Source organism: Copadichromis virginalis, linkage group LG1, assembly GCF_057382275.1.
Source record: "Copadichromis virginalis isolate Kocher_CV1m ecotype Utaka linkage group LG1, C_Virginalis_male_GT1.1, whole genome shotgun sequence".
In the NCBI taxonomy this organism is placed as follows: Eukaryota; Metazoa; Chordata; class Actinopteri; order Cichliformes; family Cichlidae; genus Copadichromis; species Copadichromis virginalis.
In genome coordinates, this window is record NC_140618.1 from 7,083,777 (window position 1) to 7,107,552 (window position 23,776).

Sequence of the window (23,776 nt, forward strand, 5' to 3'; positions counted from 1 at the left end):
TAGTTTGCCATGGAAATTACTTTATTTTAGACAGGCAGCAGAGATCTTTCATGTGAGAGAAGAGACAGAAGGCGATATTGACAATACACATGGTTCATCACAGCTGCACCATTTGGCTCAGGGGGATAAGAGATTTTTTTTAAGCCGTTAAATATAAAGCCACATACTGTAACCATACAGACAGAGCAGGGCTGACAAAACTGCAAAACCGCAAGAGTGCTTGCAGAGTTCCTGAGATAGTCTGGCTGTGAGGGAGATGGGGCTGTTGCCAGGCAAAGAGACATTGTAGTTCTCAGGATTTCCCCTCCCCATCAGTAACATTCTCCTTTGAGAGTTTTACAAAAAGGCCAAACATCCTTAATTCATCAATTTTCAAGTACAGAAAATCTTGCATTTTAGGTATGGAGTTTAAAACCACTTTCTTGAATATTTTTCAAAGTCCAGATAAAGTACAATTGCTGCTTTCACTCATCAGATGTTTGATGCTGACACACCTGCCTAACTCCTGGCCATTTCCATTCTTGTGTCCCCCTCTGGACAGCGAGTCTCTTTCTGACAGGCCCTTTAGAGGATAATCAACAATTTAGATATTAACGGCTATAAGAGTAAACATCTCTTGTCTCCGCTCCATTTCCAAAGTGTTGTAACAATGATGACATGTTTTTGTTTTTTTTAAAAACCCAAAACAAAACAAAGAGAGCATGTTCCCTTCCTGAATCCCAAAGTTTAGTCACCTCACTTAAGTTAAACACCAAGAAGGAAAAACAGTTACAGAGAAGGTGGGAAAGCCCTTTTCTACTAAGATGCTTATTCTCTTGCCCCAGAAGAGCAGGTGCTCAGTAACTACGTCCAAACAGAGTGTAGTACTGGGCCGGCTCCTTGCCGCTGACACACTTTTGTCCAGGTTGGAGGGTCTTCAGAGGAGTGAATGGGATACAGAGACTCTTGGCTCCCATGGACGGAGCACCAGGCTCCAGGTCCTGGTCCCTAAAAAAAGATCAAGCAAATAGTCCTTCAGTGGTGGAAATTAAGCACTCTGAGCACAACAAGCAAACTGTGGGGGAAATCACAGGAAACATTATGTATACAATACCAATATGTCAGACTTACTTAGCAGTGATTTTCTTGATCCAGTCCTCGCATTCAATTCCTCCACAGAATGGGATCTGGACAATCTATCAAGCAAAGGAAAATATATGAGATCAATTATTTATTCTGATGAGGAAAGACGGTGAGATGTCTGAGCTGTTGTGGCTTGTTTGTGTTACTCACCTTGCCCTGGTCCAACTCTTTCTGGAACTGCTCCATTGTGTCTGCAGCCACCATGTGACTCTTCAGATCATCTGAAGCTCTGACAAATAGACATTAACCAAGTGTTTACAGACACCATGTAATCTCACAGAATCTGTGTACACTTATTTATATTTTAACTTTGACACTTGTATCAATTATTAAATCCTCTAACAAAAAGCCCTGTGGTAGAACTGTCCTCGACTGGGGATGTGTCCATTTGTAACAAAACCTCAGTGTAGTAAGTATAACATACTTTTTGAACAGGCTGTTCTGGATGTCCTCCAGCATGTTGAGCAGATTCTTCTCCACTTCAGCCTCTGGTATTGTCACCTTTGCTCCTGAGTCTCTCCTCACTGCGACACACTGCTTCTGCTGCATGTCTTTAGGGCCCACTTCCAGTCGGATAGGCACTCCCTGGATGAGAGACCCCAGCATACAGAACAAGGAGTCAGAAACCAAACTGACATCTGTTTTTTTCCAATTAATATCCTCTGCATCAGGTTAAAACTATAATAAGGATTATGATCATGTTGTTAATGACCTTGAGTTCCCAGTGGTTGAACTTCCAGCCAGGTGAGTAATTGTCTCGGAGGTCAGACTTCACCCTGATACCAGCCTCCTGCAGCCTTTTCAGGTATTTGGTGCACTGAGCCAACAGCACCTCCTTCTCCTGCTCTGGCAAGGTTGCGGTGATCCCACAAGGAATGATGACAACCTGGGAAAGGAAAGAGAAATCTTAGACTGGCTGTTGCAGCATCATTTACATCAATATAATAGAATTTAAAAAAGGACCTTAACATCTTCATCTGTTACAAAAATAAAATCCCATGTGTACATGTGACTGAGTGTTCACCTGGAGGCAAGCCACTCTGGGTGGCAGCACGAGTCCCATGTTATCTCCGTGGACCATGGCGAGAACACCGATGGTCCTGGTTGTGATTCCCCACGAGTTCTGGAAAGCCAGCTGCTTCTCGCCCGGCCTCTTGGGGTCCTCAAACACAATCTCAAACATCTTGGAGAAGTTCTGGCCCAGATGGTGGGACGTGGCACCCTGAGGAAAAGGGGACTCTTGCTTCAATGCAATGTTTACTTGCTTACTTGAGTAAGAGGATTGAGAGAATAAAGCCAGTGTGTTACCTGAATGGCTCGGCCGCTGGCAGAGATGAATGCCTCCACGGTTGTTGTGTAATCTCCTCCTGCAAATTTCTCCTTCTCAGTCTTCCTCCCTTTTACCACAGGGATGGCCATTAGCTCCTCATACACCCTGGCATATAGATCCAGGATTTGCAGAACCTGCATACAGATGACGCATAAACAGCCTTCCAGAAAAACTGTACTCGAACATGTCTGCCTAGGTACGACTGTTTTACATTCTGTCATGTATATTACCTCCTCAGCTGCCTCCTCCTTTGTGGCAAATGCTGTGTGTCCCTCTTGCCACAGGAACTCTCTTGTCCTCAGGAAAGGCTGGGGATGTTTGAACTCCCATCTCTATACAATGGAGAAGAGATGCACACTAAACTGGGTGCTCTTCCATGAGCAATCTTGCAACCATTAACTAAAGAAAAGAAGGGAACACTGACCACAACGTTACACCACTGGTTGAGTTTGATTGGCAGGTCTCTGTGAGACTGGACCCACTTTGCATAGGCTGGATACATCACTGAGGTGAATAAAGAGAGATAAATGGGGTTAGGAACAATGTTAAATGTTTTCAAATTGATATGCTGAATGTGAGTCTGCATAGCTTTATGTTAGCCAAAGAGCTGTGGTTCAGACCTGTTTCACTGGTGGGTCTGACAGCGATGGGCTCTGCAAGCTCAGTCTTTCCTGACCGAGTTACCCAAGCAACCTTAAAAAAGGGGAAACCAAAACTGTAATAACAGGATATTGCACATTTACAGTTCTATATTTTTACTACTAGTTTTATTTGTATGATTATCTCATACACGCTCTTTCTGTAAAGAGCACTCGTCTGTTTGGGCAGCTAGGACTGACTGTTTTGACCTGCTGAGAGAATTTTTACGACAGCCACCTTAAATGTTAGGACTTGAACCTTTCAATTAACCTCCTGACATCACTAGGATATAAATGACGGAAGACCATAAAAATAATGGCAGAGTCCCATTTATGGATCAAGACTGTGCTTGATCCATAAATGCATGCGCGAGCATATCATTATGATTTCTTGTAGTTGCCTATTTCTTTAATTTATGTTACCCAGTTTGCTTTTTGTAAACATCAGAAGATGTCCGTGCAAAGTCTCATTTACCTCTGGAGCAAAGTCTGCAATGTGGGACTTCTCCTTCTCCAAAGCTGCCTGAGAGACAAACATAGGGAAGTAGCAGTTCTCCACACCCAGTTTCTTAATTTCCTTGTCAAAGAAGTCTTTAATAGACTCCCAGATTGAGAAAGCCCAGGGTCGCAGCACATAGCAACCGCTGACGTCATAGTACTCAATCATCTCAGCTTTAGTGATGACCTGAGGAGGACAAGAGAGGAATATTAACAGAAGATTTTGACTGACATAGCAAATTGTGCTGTTGGAGTAAAGGGTGATACTCACCTGAGAGTACCAGTCAGCCAGGTTCTCCTCTTTTTTGGCTTCCAGACCCAACCTGACAGGAGATATACAAATGAGTAAGAGTTATAGAAACATTTCATAGGTCTTTTAAGCACAATTTATTGTTAATCATGTGTTTCTTCGACAGAATTTCATTTATTTTCTTCACAAATTTGAGAAAGCGGTGATGAAGCACTGACAGAGAAACACGAACACAACAATCAGCTAATTCTTGGTTAGTGATCACTGCTCCTGAGTGCACAAACACAAGAGTAATGACTGCAATTTCAAGTCAAGTCCATCATGCTGCTTAAAGCAAACTGTATTTCTAAAGCTAACTGACAAAACAGAGCTGGAGCATGAGGGCAAAATGATAATCCTTTTTTTTTGGCACAATGACACTTTTACTGCCTGAGGAACAAAATCTACTTTCTATATATCCATATAGACGTATATAAACCCTTTTCTCTCCCAGCAGGTCTCCAACTGACAGCTTCAAGTGTGTAAAAACAAAAGTGCCAAAAACAAGACTACGAGTCTAAAACCATGTTAGTATCAAGGCTTTGTACTCACAGTCTAGAACTTTAGCATGCCAACATGGTAAGCATTAATTCAGTGGGTTAGCATTTAGTAATCCTAAACACAAAACACTGCTCAGGCTGAGGGGAGTGTCAGAGCGACTGTCAGGAAACAATTGCTAGAAAATGCAACTTATTTAAAAATGTAGCTTTTATTGAACCATATGGCAATTTAAAAAAAAAAAGACAATATTTTACATACAGGAGAATTTTAAACATTTTTATTTGTATCATGTTTGCCATTTATTACATTTTTAAGTAATATGTATTGTAAATATGTATTGTTTGGGTGCATCAAAAATGATGCACCAGGCGTTAAGGAGTTAACTCTCCCCCTAGCCCAGGGGTCGGCAACCTGCGGCTCCGGGTGGTTTGGGAAAATAAATTAGAAGTATTTAGCTGAAGTGTATTTTATTTGTGTTTAGTTCAACACAACAGCAGAGAGAGCACAGACTTTAAGGCAGTGAGGCGCGATTGCGGGTGCCGCTCAGGTGCGTCCGCCTCCCCTGCAGCGGCGCTGCAGACCACGCCCCGCCACACACATTAACCAGGTAAAATACATATTTAGGCAGAATTTTGCAAATATCTATTTTTTTTTTAGCAGCATAGTGCTTTTTTTCCCCAATTACTTTTTAAAAGTCAGGTCAAGGCTCCAAAAGCCCAAAGGCGATATAAGGGTGGCGGCTCACAACAGTTTGTTTCCTACATGGATCATTTTAGTTCAGCTGGGTGTCTTTCCTTTTGTTATCTTTCTTTAAGAGTTCAAAATGTGTTAATTACATAAATAAATGTAATTTTCTCTGTAGCACTTCATGAATTTCATAAGCAACACACCTTAGTTGCTCTGTGGATTCTTTTAAAAAGCAGTTAAAAACTTTTCTGTTCATACAAGCCTTTTGTTGATCTACGTATTTTATATTCTTTACATTATGTACATTTGATCTTTTACATTGTGTATAATGCCTATTGATTGTATTGTTTATTTTAATATTTGTGTACAGCGCTTTGTGACTGCCTGTCTGTGAAAAGCGCTTAATAAATAAACTTTACTTGCTTTAGTTGTTCACACAAAGCATAAAGGACAAAAAAAACCAAAACAATATATACAGCGTTATCTTCACTTTAGATTTCAAAAAGTATTTGCGGCTCCCAGTGTTTTCTTTTGCGTGGAAACCGGGTCCAAGTGGCTCTTTGGGTGTAAAAGGTTGCAGACCCCTGCCCTAGCCCCTTATTTACCACTCCCTATATTTAGACATGTACCATTTGTTTTATTGGATAACTTTTAGGCACATTAAATGTAGTGTATTATACAGTAAACAAGGCGCAAATTCAGACAGAACCTATAATTATTATATTATTACAACAAATTCCATCACTATACATCCGGTAGTTGTCAAGATGATTCACTAAAAGCCAAAAATATCAACCTCTTGATGCTGTGGTGATCATAGAAAACAGATATTTCAATCTGGACCAACCATGGCAACAGTGCCCTCTCTTGACAAACGGCTAAATCATGAATATTAAAAAAATTAGTAATGTAGCACCATCTTAAAGCCAGTAATTTTAGCACACAACAGGCACTGAATATGCAGGAAAAAGCAACCACGTCAGACTCACCGAATCTGATTTCAAAAACCCTCCTCAGTCGGTAAGAAACAGCAGCATAGGCTTGTGCTTCAACCATCTTCGGTTTCCAAATCAACACACCCAAATACCTGTGCGTGAGTGTGAGTGTGTGTGAGTGTGTGTGTGTGTGTGTTTATTGTTCTAAGACAAGACACCTGACAGGAAGCTGGTGGTGTTCATACCAACAACAGTCCTGCTTAAAATGTACTACTCATTGGAGTACAACCTCCATCACCTGCTGGGGGTTTCATGTTAAACATTCAAATATATGTTTACCAAACCGTGCATATTCTAATGAGCTCAAATCAGATGTATGAGAATGTGACCAGGTGTAAATGCTTTAATTTAACTCCCCATTTATTGTCAATTTTCAGCAAATTCAAGGACAACCAACTACAGACAGCTGTGCTATTTCTTTTACAATAATCTGCTTTCTTCCCCAATAAATGTTTCCCCCATTCATCACAGTCAGATGTACCCAAAGAACACATTTTAATGTGTTGAAAACCCAAAGACAAACAATAACTTGTATGCAATGCAAACAGTAAAATACTACTATGTTCCTCAATATTCAATGTTCATGGTATTGCATGTAAAAAGGATTATCATTTTAGCTGAAATCATATCAGAGTTGTTGTTATGGAGACCCATTTTAAACCAAAAACTGTGTTAGCTGAAAATTGAAATCTAAATTTAAGCCCGAGCTAGTTCATCTGCATTTGGAAATATGTGAAGAGAGATGGGTGAAGGAGTACTTCCAGTCTCTCACCGTGTCTGTTTCTTGGGTCCTTGACCCTCTCCTGCACCTCCTGCTCCTCCGGAGGACTCCTTGCTCTGGCCTCCTTTGTCTCCTTTACCCTTCTTCCCTCCTCCTCCTCCACCCTGTTTCTCAGACTTGTTCTCCTTCTCCTTGCGGTTTTTGTCCTCTCCTCCTGTACCACCAGCAGCAGCCACTGGTTTGTAGTCTTGTCCAGTGAGAGTCTTGTACTTGCTCTTCAGGTCCAGTAGAGTCTTCACAGCTTCGTCCACCTGGTCCTAAAAAGGAGATGTGATTGTTTATGTTTATGTCTGTGCAATTTTAGTTGTATTTAATACCACTCTGTAAGTTCTTACCTTGGGGGCCTTCTCAGACTTTAGCTTCCTCACCAGGTCTCCCTGCTGGGACACCTGTGAGAACAGCTCCTGGGCCTGAAGAGAGGAGTTAGACTGAGTGGAGGCTGAGCTGGCCTGGGTTTGGGTCTGGGCAGGGGTAGCTGGGGCTTGTAATCCCGGTTTGTAATCTTTTCCAGTATTCTGTTTGTACTCTGCCTTCAGAGCCAGCAACTGCTTCACTGCAGCATCTACTTGATCCTGAAAAAGAACCAATGGAAGGAGAAACATCAAGTCAAAGTCAACACCTCAAGGACTACTGAAAGCTACAGAGCCTCAAAAATTTAGGCAAATGGTAAAATCTCACCTTAGGAGCTTTTTCAGCCTTCAGTTTTCTGACCAGTTCTCCTTGTTCAGCGACCTTCTCATAGAGGTCATTGGTGGAGCCATTCTGGACTGGAGCGGGTGCTTTCTGAGGTGGGGCCGCTCCAGGCTTATACTCCTGGCCTGTGATACGTTTGTACTCTTCCTTCAAAGCAAGCAGCTGTTTCACTGCTGCATCAAGCTGGTCCTGAAGAAGATGAAACAAGGAAACTGTAACCCAATTTATTACGATGTTTAGGATTTTTGTGGGTAAAAATATTCCCATTCCAGTGCATGGTGAATATTGTTTTCCCACAATTTACATGCTGGCGACAGCAATCAGTTTTTTTTTTTTCTATCAGGTGTCAGATCATTGTATTACCTAAGATTGGTCATGCATTTTTGATGTTAATTCAGACATTTAGCAGTTTTTGCCTATAGCCTTGTGTTCAGCTATCACTCTGATCAGTACAATCCCTCTGGATTACCCTCTCGCAGACAGCAGTTAGAGAAAATAGATAATTTGGTAATAGTAATAAAGCAAATACACACACATTTTTAATATAAGCACTGTTATAATTGTGTGAAACAAGTATGTTAAGCACATGCCGATACGGAACATTTACTGCAAAATTAATTTAAAACCCTAAAACAAAGTTAAAGTAGTGCAGAAAATGTGTGCAAATAAAGACAAAGCACTTTCAACTAGGGTATTTGTAAGAAGAGTCAGAGAAGTAATTTTTTTCTTTCTTTCTTTTTTTAAGTGGTGACACATAATTCATGCCAAAATAAGAAATAATCAAACGTACAATTATCTGTACCAGCCCTGTTACCAGGAACCACGTAATGTTTCCAAGAATAAATCTAACTGGTTCGGCACTGAAGCCATGATAGGATGGATTATTTATTTTAACACTTGTGTGTGTGTCTGAGTAACATTAATAAGTATTAGTGGTTTCAGACTAAGTAACTCCAAATTTCTGACATCCGATTTCCGAGGTGACCGGAATGTGGCATATGAATAAGGCAGGAATTTTTCTACTGTCTGTATTCATCATGCATTTGAATACCTTGGGGGCTTTTTCCGACTTCAGTTTCCTCACTACTTCTCCTTGCTGTGCAACATGTTCATACAGGCCCGAAGAAGAAGAAGGTGGCGAGGAAGAAGAGGTGGCAGTCACGGGAGATGAAGCAGAGGGGGCGGGTGTGGCCATCCCTGGTTTATAATCCTGACCGGTGAGCTTTTTAAACTCTGCCTTGAGAGCGAGGAGCTGCTTTACTGCAGCGTCAATCTGGTCCTGGTACCATTAAAAGTGATCTTATAGTAATGGGTATTTCAGAATAAGCTTGACTGTCATGAAAATGGCACGAGGAGGTGGAACGGTCACTGGACAAATGTTGTGGGACATCACAAGGGAAGGACCAGACAAGTGATTTTTGACGCACGAATTCAGCGGATATGAGATGGGACACAAAAAACGAGCGGACAAACAACGTGGGGCATAAAACGAAGATCTGACAAACAGATGAGGATGTGACTATGGATTGGAAAATGCCCTTTACCTTTGGTGCTTGCTCTGCTTTCAATTTCCTGACCAGCTCACCCTGCTGGACAACACGACTGTATGGACAGGACGTTGAGTCTGAGGAAGAGGTAGATGGGGCTGGCGTTGAGGCTGGAGGAGCCATGCCTGGCTTGTATTCCACACCGGTTTGCTGCTTAAACTGCTCCTGCAGATAAAGAATAGATGAGACTGTCAGTATTTTTTTTTTCAAGCAAAGCCCTTTTTGAACATCAACTCCTGACAATTTCAAGAGAATTTGGATTTAATATTTGCCAGAAGGATCAGAAGGATCACTTCAGCACATGTCTTTATCTTTATAATACTTTTATTTAAAGCCAGCATACCTTTAGAGAAAGCAGCTGCTTAACAGCCTTGTCCACTTCATCCTTGGGAGCTTTGGCAGCTTTGAGCAGGCGGACAGCTTCGCCCTGTGCTACAATGCTTGAGAACAGGTCAGCTGCTGGGGCTGGCACAGAGGTTTTAGGAGCCTTGGCAGGGCTGGCAGGCTTATACAACAGAGATGAAGATGAAGAAACTGTCAGTTACCAGTTTATCCAAGATGTCTCACATTTTTATCCCATTTTATTCCAAGCTTGCATGCTAAGCTGATGCCCTGAAGGCCCTAGATGCCAGGGAATTTTATTTATTTACTTTTATTTTTAGAAAGACGCTACAAACATAAATATTGTTAGCCTACTGTTGCTAACAATAAAAAAAGAACACGTGATAAAACTCTGAAGAAGTAAAGAACCAGAAAAGTGTTATGACTTAATAGTTTTAGCAGATAATCATCCATTTATCTTTTATCCATAATAATTAAGACAGGTAGGTTTGACTTTCCTTTGGTGTATATACACACTAGGACATAAACACACACACACAATACATTCTCTTCAAAAGTAGGAATGAATAAAATCCACATAAAATTCCCAGAATAAAATCCTTCACACGCTGTGTGACCAACAAGTATAATAGAAGGAGGCTAGCTTTTCACTAATATTCAACTTTTAAGCTAGAAGCTGTCGGTTTTCAGGCAATAACAAATAATAATATAAAAGGCCGACTGGTAGCTTTCAAACTGGGCCTGAACCTTGTTTAGTTTTCACCTATTATTAGTCTAGCATTTGCTTTACTGGTTAAACCAGTTAGGATTCACAGGGTAGGTTCCTGCTACTGCCACTAATTGTACTGTGCTTTTTGTTTCCGTCTTAGTACATCCAACGCAAACATCAGAGCAAACTTTAAGTAATTCAGATGACTTTATGTCTTTCATACAGGACCATTAGGCGTATAATTGCAAACCCCTTACTGAATACTCACTGTGTTGTCAGAAGCCTGAGTCTTGCTCTTTTCCTTGGATCCAGCTGTTGGCATCTCCTTAGTGTGGCCATCTGGAATGTAGATGAGCACACAAGGACTCTCCTTACAGCTGTTGGGACTGCAGACACAACCCCAGTTAATAAAACAGTAATACAAAAAAATGGATACATGCCCAAAAGGTGTTTTGGTACTGAGCAGATTCGGGTTTCCACTTCTTTACCTGAGTGGCTCATAAGGCTGGTCACAGATGTAGAAGCCCCGCCTCTGGAGCTGGATGATGTCACCTTTCTTCAGGTTCTTCAAACAGGGGTCACCAAGCATCTTTTCTTCCAACTGAGATCAAAAACAGATAATAAAATAACCACATCCATGCAGTATAATGCACACACAGAGCAAATAACTGACCTTGCTATGTTTATTAATGTAGTCCTTGAAGTTGTCGTCTTTGGTGATGACAGCTTTGGAGATGAGTGGTTGATAGTTGACGCAGATGGCTGGCACCGGGAGGGAATTGTTTGTTTCAGCCAGCCAAGTGATCTTTGTTGTCTTCTTGTAGTCTTTGTTGTCCAGATTCAAGCTTGCCTTCATGGACAAAACCTTTCCATCAGCCCCTCTAAGTGATAAGAAAGGGCGACAGCATGAACAGATCAGAGGGAATTCTGATTCTTAAAAGAAATACAGATCATCTAAACGATGGTCATACTTGTTGATCTTGGTGATGATGAGGTTGCCCCAGTTGATAAAAGTAACCGTCTCTCCCTCTGTGAAAGTCTCAGCATCGGCTCCTTCAATCAGAACTCTAGGACCATACCAAACCTCCTTCATCCCAACCTCGGCATTCTAGATAGGCACAGAAATGGCATCAGCTCAGTAGCACTGCAGCAAAGCTACATTGGTAAGTATGCATCAGTGAACTGACTCATGCTATAGTCAAGTGACATAAACTGCAGTTCCTGGAGTGGCTGGTTTTCAAGTAAGGGAGAGTCAGTCCTTATAGCAAAAGATGCTGAATGCTATTAACGGAGATGTTTCAGCTAAAAACCAAGGTGCTCTTCCCAAAAGAGAGTAACACAAGACATGTTAGAGCTAAAAAGATTTTTAGGAATAAAATCAGTAGGGGTGCAACAATACACAAAATTCACGGTTCGGTTCGATACTTTGGTGTCACGGTTCGATATTTTTTCGATACAAAAAAAATGTTCATGCCTTTTTAATTTGTCATTTATTAAAATTATAAATATATATTTTAACTCAAAAGTACAGTTTTTAAATTTAACCCTAACCCTTGTGCGTGTTTTTTATTTTGACAGCGAATGCGCACCTGCGGACCACTTATGTGCAGCCCTGGTTATTTAGCTCATCATATTGCAGCCACAGAAATTCTTTTGTCCATGAAACCATAAAGCTGCACTTTCTTTTTGCCTTATAGTCTGATTTGTCATAACTTCTCCGTTTTGTGGTAAACTTTTCTTTGGCTGTCACTTCTTCACCCTGACCTGTCTTATTTGGCTCAGCAGAACTGAAATGCTTTTACACACAGACTCACATAAGCTCAGCGATTCTCTGCGCGATCAACCTCTCACATGTTTAAGCTGCAGGAGATTTCACTTGTCATGTTTGCATAGTAAGCTAACGATTAATAAGACGATGTCAGAGGAATTGGTGCACAAATTATCATCACTCACCAATCAGTGCTGTCGCTCTCTATACACAGTTCGCGCGATTGCAAAGTGAAAGCAAAAAAACAAGCGCAAATTCAAACGCGATTTCAATATGTCACATATTGACAGTGGCTCACAGATGCCAATGACATAATTACCCAGCTACATTTCTGAAAGAATGCAAAAGCATTGACATATATTTTTCCTTCCTACAATAGCCCGACGGGCAGGGCAGAGATAGATTTTGGTAGCCCGACTGAAAAAAATCGCTAGCTCCAGGACATCGGGCTAGCGATATTGCAAGCCCTGTATCTGATTGAGGAATCACTCATCTTTGGAAAAGAGAGTTTATTACAGAGAAATGTCTCTTTCCAAAATAAAAGCTATACTATCCGCTTCTTCTGGGCTATATTCTCAGCAGCATAAGGAGAATCATGTGCTAACAGCTGTCTAAATGACTCGGCTAAAGTTAGTAGCATGCTTGTTGTTTTGGTCTTTGCACTAGGATGATGTCTGCGTAAATGTGCAGTCATATTCGTTGTGTTCCCACTAGTGCTTTCAGGTTAATCTCGTTGAAATGACCTTAACGCCACAACACGGCAAATCTCCGTTAACGAGCTACCGCCGATTGCCCCGTGTGTGGGGCTAGATGGCCAACACGTTAACGAGCTAACTGCGCTAACACACTAGTTCCCACCCATGTAATTGAGCATTGCATGGCACATCCAACATACTGTTTTACTTTAGTCCATGACTCGCTTACCTTCAGGGTCATACGTCACATGAAAACCAAAATAATTCCAAATGCCAGATCTGAATGAGGGTGGGGGAGGTCCATGTGTCTTGCTAGCTTGCCCTGCGCTCTTCCTTCTGACTATGCTGTCTGTGTTGAGCGCTCAGTGGATCTGCGCTGGACAGTGCAGCCTAGGCGGAGTAGTCGAACGCAGATTCACTGAGCCTCAACACAGACAGCTCAACACAGACAGCATCGTCGGAAGGAAAATTGATAAAATAAATTACAAATGTTGTATTGTTCGATACATAGCCGTACCGAACCGAAAGCACTGTATCGAACGGTTCAATATCGATACGAATATCGTTGCACCCCTAAAAATCAGTTACAATGAGATTTAAATGACAGCTGTTTTGATGGGACAAACTGGACAAAAATATGTAAGTAATCAAAATTGGCGGCAAGCTGTTAAAAACAAAACAAAAAAAAATCCCCTCAAACCTTGGGATGTTTGGCAATTTCCTTCATCTCCTCTGTAGCCTCTGGGACAGACACTGGCACCACATAGGAGCTGGATAGAGCTGTGTACCTGGGAGCTACCGGGTCTATAACCTAAAACACCAACAGAGAGAGACACATATACACACGCAGAGGTCAGTAAAAGAAAAATCTGCACTTCACATACAAAAAGCTGAGTAATGCAAGAAAAAAGCAAAATATGATGCAACTTTGAAGGCTTCTCCAAAAAGAAACAAAAATCTGGACAGAGACGCTTCAGCTCAGTAAGCGATAAATAAAACTAAGCCAGAGGAGGAAAAAAAAAGATGATTTCAAGAGTGAATAATGACTGTATGCAAGTTGGGAAACAAGCTTTTATTCAGCTGCTTACTTAGTCGCTATCCGCTTCCACTATTTTACCAGCCAGCCTGGATGTAAATGACAACTGAAGGATTTGAAAAAACGTTTTCATAACTGATTATAACGTATTGTACACACACTTTTCATGTTGTTCCACAAAGTTATTTATTGAAGATCTAGTCATAAAAGTCACCATTTCTCACAGATACTACTGCTAAAAAGTTTCAAGTCATTTTGTCTATTTAAAAAAATCTTTTTTAATATAACAAAAACATTCAGAAAAGTTGCAACCATCACTGATGTGCTTCAGTGGCACACGGGTTTCTCTGATGCAAGTTTACTATGTTAAAGATCAACAACTTTGGTTGATTAGAATATCAGCCCTTGTGGGCTTGAATGTAATCTTAAAATGGGGAGAAAAAAGCAAAAAAAACCAAAACAAAACATGGTTTTGAAAGTTGTCAGGGTAACAATTCACATATTATTTTCATAAAAATTAAGATCTCATACACATTCTGTATGAAGCCCTTTACAAATTGTCTTACCAATATGTACCATTTTATGAATCTGCCACTGGAAGACCTGTGACCTGTTCACAAATTAAAGACTTGGGTGTTCTCACTCAGTAATGCATGATTAACTATATGAAAGGGCAACTTCTTCATCACAAAAAATACATAAATAAAACTGAAGTGGCGTAAAGGATGAAAAAGAGACAACAGATTCATAGGAAGATAAAGACAAACTGCCTTTCAGGGCAGTTAATATGGAATATATTGAAGCATTTCCTGTATCTTCAGTGAATATGCTTTAGATTTGACATTTGTTCAATCTGTGTAAACATGTATAGAATAAAAACAACCATATTTACTTTACTCAGAATGTTTGGGAAGGGAAGCCAACAGTCACGTGACCCTAAATAACCACTATTTTAAAAACCTTATTTTGTATTGACTTAAAATTGTCTGTTGCATTGTGCCAACCTATTGTTTGGAATCCTATTGTTTGGGCTGGTAAAATAGCGCAAGCCATTGGCGGGCTTTCAGATTAACCAGCACATGATGGAAGCAGGGAGAGTGACAATGAGGAAGAGCAGGAGGAGCAGGAGGTGGAGGAGTACCTTCAGACAGCTAACGGGCAGCTTGGAAACAGAAGAGTGAGATGCTGTTTAATGTCAGATACGATAGAGGAAGAGAGAGAGGAAGAGACAGACACATTTACACAGAATGATCCATTCACAGAACTTATCCTTGCTGCTTTGTTACACTCTCCTGATTTGGTTTGTGTCTTATGTCAACGTCCAACGCCCTGACCACAAATGCATGTATGAATAAAATAGTGAATTATAATTTTTTCAAATGGACGACAGGGAAATCAAAACAGGGGAAGCAGAAGAGGAAGTGAAAGCTGAGTGATGAGAGTAATTAAGCAACTAAAGAATAAACTAATATGGAGCCTACTTTATTTCACTAAGCTTGGTGTAATTATCCATTACATTCAATAAAAGAAGACTTATTCTGCCTTGTTTTATCTACCAGTGGTGGATGAGCCATTAAGCATGTGTCTCTATGATGTCAGTAATTGTGGATATTGCTAATATGGTCATCAGTTTGCTGTCAGCATAAAAGCTCCTCCCACATGCTGTTAAATTCTGGCTGCCCTTATTAACAGAAATCAGAATAAAGCTTATTTAATGGAGGGTCAAGAGCTACCGTGGGTGAATTGATTAGCTACATAATGGTCGAGTTTAAGATGAATAAGGATTATATTGGATTATTAACCCTTTAAAACCACTGCAGTACAGTCCAAAGATACAATACACACCTAGAAATCAGCTTTGAAGTCATGTTTTGATTTTACACAATGTGGAAAAATGGCTACTATTCAAAAACGCCTAAAAATGGCAGGTATATTACTTCAACAACAGGAAAATATTTTAGCCTTGTCAAACAGACCAACAGTGTAAAGTTCCTAAAAACTGACCTAACCTGTTCTGGCACATAAGACTAAAGCACACAGTGGAATCACATTCACTGAGATTCATGTGGTCCAAAACAAAAATGAAAGTGATCATTAACAAATATGTAACAGGTAACAATTATTATTATTACTATTATCATTATCATTACAACTCATTATTGTGTTGGCCATTAATGCCCTATTTCTAACTTGATTTTGGTTGAGCTTAAAACATAAGTAAATAAGTAAAGCTAAATCAAATGCTTTCAAACCCAAATGCCTGCAAAGACACTAGGATGGAATGGTAGGAACAGTACGAGGCACTGGTGAGTAAACTGTCTGTTAAAAAGTTCCATATTTGAAGATTTATATAATAAAAGGAAAATAAAAGGTGAATTAAAAGCAGACAGCTGCTCACAGTTACAAAGTCTTGATTAGCAGAATAGAATTAGACAAAACTCATCTCTTAAATACCTGTTAAAAAAACAAAAAAAACAAACAAAAAAAAAAACAGCCACCTTAAAACATCCCCTTGCTAGCATGAAGAAAGTTTATGAGAATAATGTAACTATCTGACAACTGCAAGGAGCAGCTGGTTAGTTGAACATGCACATGAGACCTTTGCAAAAACAGAGACAGCTGTCTTTAAATCGACCTCACTGCGACATGATCACTGCCAATTGGTAGCTGTTGAATTTAACCACCCTTGAATATAAATCCTTGTATAGGTCATACGTTTAAAACAGACTTTGTTTTTTGTTTATTTTTTGAGAGAAAAAAAACTGCTTTCACTTTCTTTACATTTAAACTGATGGTTCACACCTTCTTCCTGACTCTGGGATGAAGCAGCAAGTGCCAGCAAGGAAGACCACACAGAGGAAGCAACACTGACGTCCACAGTTGAAAATGAGGACATCAAATCATGAATACCAACATATGTGGGACGTGAAATGAAGCAACTAGTTTGGTTTTTCAGGTTTTCTGTGTTATTGGGGTTAATAAGCAGGCTGAGATTGGGGGTAATGAGGCAGAAGAGGAGGTGGCAAATGAAAGCATTTAAGAGAATGAAAAGAGCAAAGCCATGCCAGCAGTGAATTTGCAGAGCCTGTTTTTTTACTACAGATTCATTACATATACTTGAACGCTGGTAGATTTACACTTATACCTCTATGCTCACACGTGACATCTCTAACATATAAGTCAGGTTTTGACTGAAGAAAAATCCAAAACTAATTCACAAAGCAGGAAATAAAGTTATTTTGTGTGCAATTTAATATATCAAACTTATGTTCACTGTGCTCATATAAGCCCAATAAATACATTTATTTGTGTTGCTGCAGCAAAGCTAAACAGGCTTTAACAACAACTGATTAAAATTCATGATCAGAAACATTTTAAATGTTCTACTGACAAAAATTTCGACACAGATGAAATATAACAAAATTTTAAATGTACCTTCTTATTGAAGGCCCAGATCTTGTCCCACTCCATGTTAACCACAGACCTTGATCCACCCTAGGGAAAAAAACAGGGATTAATAAATAGAAAAAAAAAAGCACATTTTTATTTAAGAATGTACTCATTTGCATCAACATTGTGGTTTTCACTTAGCACAGATTATTGCATCTTCTTTAAAATGCACCTGGGCTGCTATGAACTGCTTCAGACCCTCCACAGTCATTCCTCTTCTCAGCACTCCTCTGACAGTGGGGAACCGAGGATCATCCCTGAAGGACAAGACCCCCAAAAAAGTCAAAAGAGCACTTAAAGGGAGAGAGAGATAAAAAGCAAAACAAACTAAGCCAAACTCACCATCCATCAACATATCCCTGATCAACAAACCAGGTGAGCTTCCTCTTGGAGAGCACCGTGTTGTTGAGGTTGAGTCTGGCGTACTCCCAGACGTAGGGCTTCCTGAGGCCCAGAGCATTGATTATCCAGTAGAACTGCTCATCACGATCATGATACTCAGTGGTCCTGAGAGCATGGGTAACGCCCTCTAAGCTGTCCACAATGGGGCAGGCAAAGTCATATGTTGGGTAGATGCTGAAAGCAAAGAAGATGAGATGTATTATCAAACTTAATTATCTGAATGTGCTCAATTTTTACCACACACACACGCCGTGATTTGTTCCAAGGTACACAAAAACACAGCAAATTCAGAGTGACTTCTGTTATGCTCAACAATAAAGCCTTCACTGACCGACTGCTGCTGTAATGACCAACCCGTTAACTCAACTTGAGTGGTCCAGTCAACTTTAGAAAACATTTTAACCTTTTCACGCATAGCGGTCACTACAGTGGACAGCTATTCAAAGGCTTTTTCCTTGTATTTGTGTCAGTGTTGATGGTATACTTGCACATAAACCATTGCATTGGACACTGATGTGTCACTCCATACACATCAGTTATCCACCTAAGTGGATATGTAAAAAAAACTCTTTGAAAAGTACATGTTTAAAAAATGAAGTTCAAAAATCTTTGTTTCATGCCTAAAGATGAATAAAAATACTTAAGAAAAAAAATCCTGATTGAGGTTGTCAGAATTCATGCATGAAAAGGGTTAAACCCCTGCATGGATTACGTTTATTGCCAAGTTCTATATGATTGCTTGTTTTTTGTCAGTGCGCATTGCTGGTTACTTTAGCATGCATCTAAAAAACAAAAACAAAAAAAAAAAAACATGCGTCTCCATTTTTACCAGGTGGACAGTTAACATCTAGACAGACCTCATGAGATAAGTGATAAATGTGAAGAGCCACTACAAAGGCTGTGAATAAAGCTCAGAAATTTCCACGTATTTAAATTTAAAAAAACAAACAAACAAAAAAAACAAAAAACAACAACCTTGGTTTCATGCTGTTCTCTTTTGTTAATGCAAAATGAAAAAAAAAAGAACAAAAGTGATCAATTTGACCAACTAAAATAAACCTACAACACAATATGCAAAATCACAGGACAAGTATGCAACACACATTTTCTTTAATACAAATTGAAAAAGTGCAAATTATAGTCAACATTTTGGATGCCACAGAAACTAGAGATTAATTCCTCATCAATTTTAGGATTTTGATTACTGGAATAAATAAAAATTGTTATTAATACCAGAGCAGTTTTTGAATAACATGACTTCCTCTGTTCGTGTTAATGCTAATTTCTGCTTTCTACGCTTTTCTTTTTATTCTGTGTATATAAATGCTACAATTCAGACTAATAATAGAATAAAGCCACATACTTGTAGGTGTTTCCTGTGCGAGGGTGGGCTGCGTTCTTGCAGCGGTAGAGGGTGGGGTCTCTCATGCAGCCATTGTTGGAGTTCATGTCAATCTTTGCCCTCATGCAGCATGTCTGACCGTACTCTGTTCCCGCTTTCATCTCCGACCACATCTTCATGTTCTGCTCCACGGCTGCAAGAGAGAGACACAGAGAGGAGTTGTATAGAAAAATCACATGTTGCTAGGCTTCATCATTCACTGACAGGTCATCATCATCGTCCCGTCCTAAGCCGTACAATTGTTTCTGCAGGTGGACTCAACACGCTGCTCCCTCTCCTGCTTCATCTGCTCAGGTGGGGTGTTGTCGATGTAAGCTTTGCCCTCAGCAAGCAGCTTCTCTGCAAACTTCATTATAGTGGGAAAGTGGTCACTGGTGTAAGTGAACTGGTCTGGACGGATCTGGAGCATGGCAACATCTTCCAGGATCACCTAAAGAGCAGCACAGCAAAGAAATGTGAACACAAAACTTACACTTCATGTTTTTTTTTTGTTATTATATTTATTTATCCAAGTAACAACAAAATAAATAAATAAATAATATCTTACCTTCTCAAAGTCCTCCTTCTCCTTCTCAGGGTTGGTGTCATCGAAGCGCATGATGAGCTTGCCTTTAAATGTGACCTGGTAGTGCTGGTTGAGCAGGGCAGCCTTGGCATGTCCGATGTGCAGGTATCTGTCCAAGGGAGGCAGAGAAAAAGTTAGGGAAGCTAGTAAATTAACAAACGTTTCTTCTAAACTCCAGATTCAAGTCGTACCCGCTGGCCTCAGGAGGGAACCGAACCACCACCTTGCCCATCTCAGCTCCTGGCAATTCCACAAACTTCCCGACATCTGCCTTTTTCCCTTCCAACTGTGAAAATGACCCAATCAGTCAAGAATGGAATTAAAAAGTGCATTTATATCTTAATCTTACATGGGTCACAAACATAATAATCAAGCATTAAACATTCAAACATCAAAGTTTAATGTACCAGTTTAGTTTAAAGAGATAAAAACAACATGTTTGGTGGCTTTATAAACATTAACATCTATTCTTTTTTCTTTGCATCTTCAGGTTAAGGATTTGGGTCATGCTCACCCAGTTTTACAATCATAGTTTGCCACAATGAACACTGACAAAATAACACTTACTTTGTTTTTGTTCATTGAAGCCTTCTTACTGGTGTACTTGTTGCCTACAGCAGTGAAAGGAACTTGTGAGCTCAGGAAGAAGAACCAGCGGCTGACATGGGAAAAGGATTTGCCCTGCTTTGGCCATTCCCCATGATCTGTGGATAAAGAGTCACAATCTGTAGTGCTGATTTTAAAATGTTTAGTTACATATATTTCACACTAAAATCAGTCAGAGAAAAAAGCTGTTATATCCTGGATGTTACTGACCTTTGAGAGCAGCCCAGACAGACAGATCAGCCAGGGTGAGGGCATGCCCAACCAGGAAGGTCCGCAGTGAGAGAGCCTTGTCCAGTTCAGCCAGTGCCACAGTCAAATCTGGCTGATTACACAGACTGCGAGCACTAAACTCCAGCCAGTGGTCAACCTGAAGACATCATGAAGAAAAAATTAAATGAGCATTCAGAACAATTGCAAAACATCACAGATATGCACAAACATACACACCTCAGTCTGCTCCATCATGTTGGATCCATACAGGCCAAGAGCAGGAGCAACCCGAGCCAAGTAGCGACAGATAGAGTTGTCATCGCTGAACTGGACTGAACTGAGAGAAGGAAAATGAGAAGAGACAGTTGAGATAAACTAATGTAAACTCCACATCTCTTATTTTGTACAGCATGTAAATTAAACTCGACCTGCAGCTCGATAATTGTGGCACCTACTCTGAGATGTGAAGCCGCGTGTCTTTGCCTTCCTCCACTGATACCTGCACACTGCTCTTCACATGTTCAGCTGTCAGAAGTGCCCCTGCAAGACAGACAAGACAACACAGTGTTTTTAGTGTTTTTACTCTCACACTCCAAAGCACAGCTCCAAAAAACAGTCAAATTTGATCACTGCATACCTGCACACTCAAACAGATATGAAATCTGACAACCAGGTGAACTGGTCCAGTGACACAAAGCACGCAAGCTGCAATCTTTCCCGTAACTCTGCACAACACCTACCTTAAGTTCAGTCTGCTTCAAACGCTTTTTGTACTGAATCCACATTCAACTCCAGACCTTTTATCTGCTTATTTCTTTTCATTTGTTTTCAAACTAAACAAACCGAACAATGGCATAAGCTCACATACAGACAAAATTACATTATTAGTTGTGTTACAGGTCTCACAATTTCACATTAATATTGTAACAGTATGCCACAGTTAATCTAGGAGGCCAATAAAAATTCATTTTTATTTCTGAGCTCATAACAAGCCTTGGTAAAGAACTCAAATAGATAACCCCCAAAATTCTGTAATCTGCTACACTGAACAAGCCCATGAGACAGAGTTGCTGAACATTTCATACACAGAGGTGACGTTCCTTTGAATAACTGATGTAATCTTTTGATGAGCATGCCAAACATTCATAGAGCTACCGTGAATATTTTCTAAGGATTTTTACCACACTTCACTAGTGACTGCAACATACAATTCCTACTGCCAGTTTGACCGGAGTGATTCAGAAAGCGGACCCTCGCCGTTTCGTAGAATATTGTAAAGTCATGGTTCCCTTGGAAAATGGCTTAACATTCATAGAAAATCTAAAGCTGTGTGGTGGGTGTCTGCTCATACTGTGGAACACAAGTCCTTAAAAATGATGTAAGTTGTAAAGACCAAAAGAAGAGCAGGGTTTAGAGCTTAATTGTCCGCTGTATATACAGTAAAATATAAATAGTACTCCCTTTCCTCCAGATTTTAGATAAGGCAACAGAGTCCAACTTCTTGAAGTACAAATAAGTGATACTTACTGTGTACTTATCTTTGTCATAGAATAATGAAAGAGCAGACCTCACCTGGCCATGAAAAGTGCCTGTCCAACTAATTTTGAGAAATGGAGGACTATGTATAAAAACAGCAATAAACCCAAACCAGTGCTTTTGTTAAACCTCCTGAACTAAAGCTGAAAGTCTGAACTTCAATCACAATCTTGATTTTTTTTCATGTACAGAGGCAAAGCTGTAAAGAAAGTATCTAAATACCTACAGATTTTATTGTAAGGTTTATATAGTCATATATTGGCCTGTCTACAGCTGGTGTATACATGCTCTGTATAAATATGCATGTATGTACAGCTGTAACTGTATGTTTACAGGTGCATTCCGGCATATCACCATTATAAAGGAAAGCTTCTCTCTGAATTTGTTGTGCCCTCGCATACATTCCAAGCACCTGCATTTCTAAAAAACCGAAAGAACACAGTGCAGGAGTGATCATCCCCATCCAGTTCTACTACGTTTCAGGAGGCTTGCATCAGCCTGCTGTGCTCAGTAAAAAAAAATAGCTACACAGGGGCGCTGTTCAGCAATTATGAACGCTATTCATTTCATTAGCTTGCTTTTGGAAATAACTTCACAAAAATAATCCCTATAAATTATTTTCCACAGTTGATTGAACGTGTCAGAGTGGTCTGCCACAATGCATTCAGTTTCAGCAGCTTATAAAAACCGAAAGCTGCCCAGCTGAGCTAACCGGCCGGTCTTTAGCTAATGTCAACGTGTCAACCAACGTGTTTCATTTCCAAGTTCAAAAAGACTTTTTATGTGTAGTGTACTCATGATATGTAGATGTTACAGTGGAAGCAGGTGGATAAGAGTTAGAACCGCTGTTTTGAACAAAAAGAACATTTCGTGAACTGTTCACGTGTTGTGGTTTTGGTTTCAGAAGTGCCTACTGGCTAGCTAGCCTTAGCTAGTATTTGTATGCATCTACAGATCACCAATCTCCATTGATTTATGGATGAAGTCACACTCTTAACTTCATATTTTATTTGAAACAAGAGCTACTACTCATTTCACGATATTTTAACACTTTATATCATCTGCTATTAAATTCGGGTCGTGTACAATGATCAAATATAAGTCGTTTTAATTACAAAATAAAACTCCAACTTATTTTTTTCACATCTTCATGTCTGTCTTAACAAGATTCATCACAACGACTGATTTTTGATATTATAATTATATATTTTCCAGTTTAGTATGACACACAGGTGTAAGAAAGCTGATGTCACTCGCAACCTTTCATGCACACACACGGCTAATAGCAGAAAGTCACGTTATTTGGGGATCTCAGGGTGTAACTCACCGAGAGGAGGATTGCTTGTGTTGATGGTGAGATTTAACGCCATACTTCAAAATCCGGCTTCCACACAGGTGGTTACGAGACCCAGCTGAAGTTAACTGGCATGTACAAGAGGTCCACAGCACAGAAAACACTACTCCAGACACAGGAGAGAGAACGAGCCGAGTCGTTCTTCTTCGCCTTTCTTTGCGATTTACGGCAGCTGACATCCCTTTGAGTTACACTACTGCCCTCTTCTGGTTGTAATGGTCAATCGTCTGCTATGCAGTTGTTCAAATCAAATTATTTCACATAATTCCATTTTTACCAACTTAGATTAGTTAAAATCTATGAAGATTTACCAAGAGTCAAAAGTCGCACCTTTACAGTTTGTATCTTATCGACCCTTTTGCGATTCTCTTGGCTTTCATTAATAACTATAAGGTCAAGAAGATAAAGAAAATTGGTATTTTTGCAGGAAATATGACCCATAAAATTATTTTAATGTTATATTGATGTTAATATGTATAATAGTTTCTGTTCAATACAATGTTTTTCTGTTTCATCTTTCAGCTCTAGGCCTGTGTAGGGTCTGTCTTTTCTAACATGCCGACTAACGATGTTGTCAAAGAATAATTACAATACTTAAACAGTGCTTCAAGATTGCATTA

At 39.9% G+C, this 23,776-nt stretch overlaps 1 protein-coding gene across 3 annotated transcripts; it reads right to left on the reverse strand.

The window, feature by feature from the left end:
• eprs1 (glutamyl-prolyl-tRNA synthetase 1) lies at window positions 1-23,318 on the reverse strand. Of its 3 annotated transcripts, XM_085439689.1 has the most exons (36): window positions 23,130-23,318; window positions 20,722-20,806; window positions 20,504-20,603; window positions 20,267-20,423; window positions 20,018-20,154; window positions 19,642-19,736; window positions 19,433-19,559; window positions 19,123-19,315; window positions 18,847-19,018; window positions 17,424-17,657; window positions 17,254-17,338; window positions 17,067-17,126; window positions 14,773-14,793; window positions 13,296-13,406; window positions 11,104-11,240; window positions 10,806-11,013; window positions 10,621-10,733; window positions 10,401-10,518; window positions 9,425-9,586; window positions 9,079-9,246; window positions 8,586-8,813; window positions 7,520-7,723; window positions 7,177-7,413; window positions 6,833-7,098; window positions 3,860-3,911; window positions 3,566-3,775; window positions 3,073-3,145; window positions 2,877-2,956; window positions 2,683-2,784; window positions 2,431-2,586; window positions 2,147-2,344; window positions 1,835-2,008; window positions 1,547-1,707; window positions 1,273-1,351; window positions 1,111-1,175; window positions 1-987 (listed from the first exon to the last, which is right to left on the reverse strand). In XM_085439689.1, exons 1-36 carry the CDS (start codon window positions 23,170-23,172, stop codon window positions 837-839), a joined length of 4,962 nt encoding a protein of 1,653 aa, XP_085295815.1. In that variant the 5' UTR covers window positions 23,173-23,318; the 3' UTR covers window positions 1-836. The 3 variants fall into 3 exon arrangements, with proteins under 3 accessions (XP_085295815.1, XP_085295877.1, XP_085295951.1); XM_085439751.1 differs by lacking the exon at window positions 14,773-14,793; XM_085439825.1 differs by lacking the exon at window positions 8,586-8,813.
• Window positions 23,319-23,776: the final 458 nt, after the last annotated feature.